This window comes from Populus euphratica, unplaced genomic scaffold (genome assembly GCF_000495115.2).
Source record: "Populus euphratica unplaced genomic scaffold, PopEup_1.0 scaffold380.1, whole genome shotgun sequence".
Taxonomy (NCBI): domain Eukaryota; kingdom Viridiplantae; phylum Streptophyta; class Magnoliopsida; order Malpighiales; family Salicaceae; genus Populus; species Populus euphratica.
In genome coordinates, this window is record NW_011500269.1 from 49,118 (window position 1) to 54,000 (window position 4,883).

The 4,883-nt window shown below is 37.0% G+C and overlaps 1 protein-coding gene and 1 long non-coding RNA gene across 2 annotated transcripts; one reads left to right on the plus strand and one right to left on the minus strand.

The window, feature by feature from the left end:
• Nucleotides 1-409: 409 nt before the first annotated feature.
• LOC105112949 (aquaporin SIP1-1-like) lies at nt 410-1,836 on the plus strand. Its single transcript, XM_011008879.1, has one exon. The coding sequence runs from the start codon at nt 793-795 to the stop codon at nt 1,516-1,518; it is 726 nt and encodes a 241-aa protein (XP_011007181.1). The 5' UTR covers nt 410-792; the 3' UTR covers nt 1,519-1,836.
• Nucleotides 1,837-3,866: 2,030 nt separating this feature from the next.
• Nucleotides 3,867-4,678, minus strand: LOC105112950 (uncharacterized). The gene is made up of 2 exons (XR_839863.1): nt 4,240-4,678; nt 3,867-4,053 (listed from the first exon to the last, which is right to left on the minus strand). It is a non-coding gene; the product is annotated as an uncharacterized LOC105112950 (long non-coding RNA).
• Nucleotides 4,679-4,883: the final 205 nt, after the last annotated feature.

The window sequence follows — 4,883 nt, forward strand, 5'->3', positions numbered from 1 at the left end:
AAGTTTATTTATTAAGGTATTTTCTAAAAAAAATAAAGTTGAACAATTATTAATTAAGTATTTAGTGGTTTGTAGATTTATCATAGAGAATTCTAAATTTTTTTTCCCTTTCCACTTTTTTTAAAAAAGGAAAAAAAACTGTTTACTCCCGGCCGAACCACCAGGTTTAAAAGTTTCTAGATGGAAGGGCACCACCATGACTCTTCTTTCTTGGATACGGGTAAAGGAGTTTTAACTTTTGTTTGTATAACAAATTAGTATTAAGGTTAGAGGAGACGGCACTAACCCAAAATAAAATAAAATAGCAACTTTTTGGAATTGATGCGTCAACCATCACCCTGCCACATTGGTGGCCAAATGACCACAAGGCGTCGCCCATAAAAACAAAGGAGAAATCTCATTATAACCCACGAAGTTGAGAGAAAAATAAAAAATTATTATGATTTGATGTTAAAATTATCATGTAAAATAGGTTGAGGCTTGTTTTAGCATAACGTAGGGGTGAAATTGTTTAGTATCCAAGGGTTTGAAATATATTAGTAGCTAATTTGAGGTTTTGTGAAATAAAGTAACCTTTTTAAAAATGGTAGCAATAGCATCTCGAATCCGGAGTCAATTATTGCCCTTTCTTTTTCCTTCCTTGCCTTTCCTTTCTTTTGTCTCATAATTTAGACCATATAGGAGTAAGACCAAGGCAGAGAGAGAGAGAGAGAGAGGGAGAGCGCCTCCAGTTGTTGCTTCTGGTGCAACGGGTTAGGTAGAGAGAAAAACCAAGGAGAAAACGAACGAGAAATGGGAGCAATCAAGGGAGCCATAGTAGATGGGATTTTGACAGCCATGTGGGTATTCAGCGTTCCTTTGCTGGGTGTTTTCTCCTCCATCATAGCAACATATGTGGGTGTTGAGGCCATGTCAATAGCATGTCTTTTCATAACCATTAATGTAGCCGCTCTTTTTATGCTAACTTTCAGCTTGATAGGAGCTGCCTTCGGCGGTGCCAGTTTCAACCCTGCCACGACGATAACACTCTACATAGCTGGCCTAAAGCCTGATACATCTCTCATGGCCATGGCTTTGCGTTTTCCTGTTCAGGCAGCTGGTGGGGTTGGTGGTGCCATGGCAATTAGGGGAGTGATGCCAAAACATTACAGGCATGTGCTCAAAGGCGGTCCTTCTTTGAGGGTGGACTTGCATACAGGGGCGATTGCTGAGGGGGTGTTGACTTTTCTGATCTGTCTTACTTTACATTTTGTTTTGCTCAAGGGCCCTAAAAATGTTGTGTTGAAGGTGTGGTTGCTAGCGGTGGCTACCGTGGGATTGGTCATGGCTGGAGGTAAGTATACCGGCCCTTCAATGAATCCTGCCAACGCTTATGGATGGGCTTATTTGGGCAATAGGCATACCACCTGGGATTTCTTCTATGTCTATTGGATTTGCCCCTTTATAGGGGCAATTTTAGCTGCCTTCGTTTCTAAATTTCTTTTCAAGGCAGCACCGATCAAGCAGAAAAAGGCCTGAAGAGTAGGGATAGATGCAGTCGTAATTAAGATTAGGATTTAGTTTCCATCTTTAATGTCGTGTTTTCCCGTGCTTATGCCTATCCTCTCTTCATGAATTGATCTCTTTAATTGGGATGATTAGCTAAAAAAACAGAGAGAGATATTTCAGCTCGAGCTCCATAATCTGTTCTTCATGTTATCAACTACGTGTGGCTTCGTTGGGTCTTTGCGGACCCACAATTTCAACATAGAGTGAGAGTATTAGTGGGGGTTTAAATCGGTTGGCATTGATGTAAAATCTCAGAACAAGTCATCTACCAATTTCTCAATTTCTCCATTTCCCCTCTTTATTTCGTGTTAAGATAGGCTTTCAGCACGCAAGTTTCTTGAGATGTAAAAGTGGTAGGGAATGCCAGTTGCTTAATTATGAGTCTGAAATACACTTGTTCACCTCCCATTCTCACCGTCTCTCCCTAATCAAGGTTTTCTTTCGGTAAATAGATCCTGTGATATCATCGTCCGTTTGGTGTCGTGGAAGAAATTCCGGTCAGTTCCGGTGATTAAAAACCAAGGTTTTAGTTTTTGGATTCCACAATTTAATTTTTAACAAGATGTCACCTACTCAATAACTTTATTTTCAATTTCAAAATACCATTTAAATAAAAAAAAAAAATTGGATTTCAATATATATTTTTTTCGGTATGGTTAAAGGCCAAAAGCAACTTTATTAAACTCTAGTGTACATGGAAGAAAATGATAAATGAGTTTGTCTTATGTCAAAGTATTTAAAGATAAAAAATAATATAACTATGAGAAGATATTCAGAATATTTAAAATAATCTTACAACAAATTTCTATACTTTTAAAATAAAAGGTATAAAAAGAACATATTTTTAAAGAAATATTGAGATTTGATACCAATTCACACTGGCAAAAACAAAATGATAAAAAAAATTTGACATATGTTAAACACTTAAAGACTAAGATTAATATAATTGTGAGAAGACACTTAAAATATTTATTTTTTATTCTTTCTCTACTTGCTCTCCACTTGTTTAAAGACTATTCACCACTTGCTTAAAGACTATTCAACTATGAAGAAGAAATAGAAAATTATAATAATACTAAATAGAAAAAAAAAATTCACTTCAAATAGAAAAAAAAAATTAGAGAAGCATCATAATAAAAAATAGAAAAAAAATAAAATTAACTAAGAAAAACTTTTTTTTTAAAAAAAAATCTCCTCCATAAATTTTCTTCTCTAACACGAACCCGTTCACGTTAAGATTGATTTTTTTTTTTTTCAGTTCAAAACTCTCTCTCTTTCAGTTCTCATCGGCTCTCACTCATATCTTGTTTCACAAAAACCAAAACGTTAGAAAAATAATGTTTAAAACTGATATGTAAACATCTAAAACCACATGGACCACATAATGAAAACTTCTAAAAATTCAAGGACCAAAATATAGCAGAAAAAAAATACACTTTGTTCCTCAAACAATGACGTCCATGGTAGAATTGAGTCATACGTTACCGTAATGAACAGTGGAACCTGCTTTTGTTTTAGTTTATTACTTCAATTTAATGACAAGATGGATCAATGAGAAAAGAAGAAGAAAAAGCTTAGTTCGAATGGACACGACCTGTTTTATAAGCTTGGATGCCTCTGTCAAGCAATCAAGGTTTTCTTTGTGGCACAGCCATGAAAATATGCTAGTACCTTGAAGTTATGACCTGTGAGGATTTAGCATTCATGAATGTCCAGTCCACCCAAATCCACAGCCTACGATGCGAGATTGAATTGGAAACGAACTTGGTTTCAGCCTTATGCCTCTTTGCCTTCCTTGAAGAAATTAATAGAAGCAAGCAACCGCTCAAAGCCATAGTGGACGGGCCACGAAAGAGTCGAAAAACAGAGCAGAAATAAAATCCAGCAATTTTAAGATTATGATTGGGAGTAAATGATAACACCAGAAGTTTAAACTAGAATGGGGGCTCTTATCTTATAATTGTGAATTCGAAGCTAAATAAAAATACAGAAACGTTAAATTCATTGATACATTTTGGCAAAAGTAGCGGCAATGTTAAATATTTTCAGCTACCACACTCCATCTTGGCTTTGGCTCACCAATGTCTAACAGGGAAGTTCATTTTATGCCAAGAAAACTTGGTGTATGGATAGGACTGACTGCAACTCACGGTTGAATATGAGGAAATCTGAAGTCTCAAAGGGGAACTCTCAACTCTCACCACAAACGCATGAACACTGAATCTTTGTGAAGAATATCAACATGAAAGCAGTAAGCAGATCACTGACACTCACCTGCTCCCTGTTTTTGCTCTATGCACTCGACTCTAGTTCTTTGCAAGTGGATAAGTAAGGGTCTAAGCATGCTCTTAGGGATTGAAGCGAATCGACAAAAGCCAGCAGTGAATCAATATCCCTCTTCTCCGAGGAATATTTTACAGGCTTGGAGGCAGGGAAAATTGTGCAGTGATAATGCTCCAAAGCTGAATTTTCTGCTTGGCAAATGCCTTTTGCTCACCATCTACCCTAAAATTCCCAGCCTTGACCTTAGCATTCACTGGCTTAGCTGCCAACGCTACATATGAATCTTCCATGGCCTATGGAGTTCAAAAATTGGAAAAGCGAAAAGAAATTGAATTTTGTCATGCGTTGTCTTAATATTGATCAGTGACTTGCAATTAGGTGAAGGTTATTTATGAAACAAACTTTTACCTGGAAAAAGCGACGCCAAGGTGCATAAAACACAACGAACCAACGTTCATTTCTGATCTCTAACCTAGCAAAATTTTCTATCCCAGTCCTGCTCAAAGAGATCAAGTTTCGGGAGTTGAAAACATAAGTAACTTGATCTCCTCCATTTGGGGAGCAACTCCATTTATGTGCTCATTGGATAGTGCATCTTCAGATTCAATATTTCCCTTACGTAGTCCACGCTCCTTCGCCTTGCCCTCCTCCCTCCAACACCTCCCTTCCTTCTCACGCTGCTAGGGCAAGCCCGGTCTAGTGCATGGCTCACTACCAGTTGAGACACACTTCAGCATGCAAACAATTAACAGGCACACATATAGTGCAGAGGAAGTGCCATATACTCTTGGTAGCCAAATTTGCCAGGGTTCCCCTTCACAATACTGATGATTCCAGACCCAAGTCCTTTAAAAGAAGTGTTTATTTGAACAGTGGTATAACCGGCACTTGAGCTATAAAAGTGTCAAGTATTTATTGTACCAAGTGTTATACAACATAAATCAAGATTAGTTATTTAACGAGCAAAGTATTAAAGAGTGAACAAGATAACAAATATAAAACATGTTAGTATCAAACATTAAAGTCCATATTAAATTTACATTATACTTATT

Excerpts from the sequence above, each read along its gene's own strand:
- LOC105112949 (XM_011008879.1), top strand. The coding sequence starts at position 793 with ATGGGAGCAATCAAGGGAGCCATAGTAGATGGGATTTTGACAGCCATG.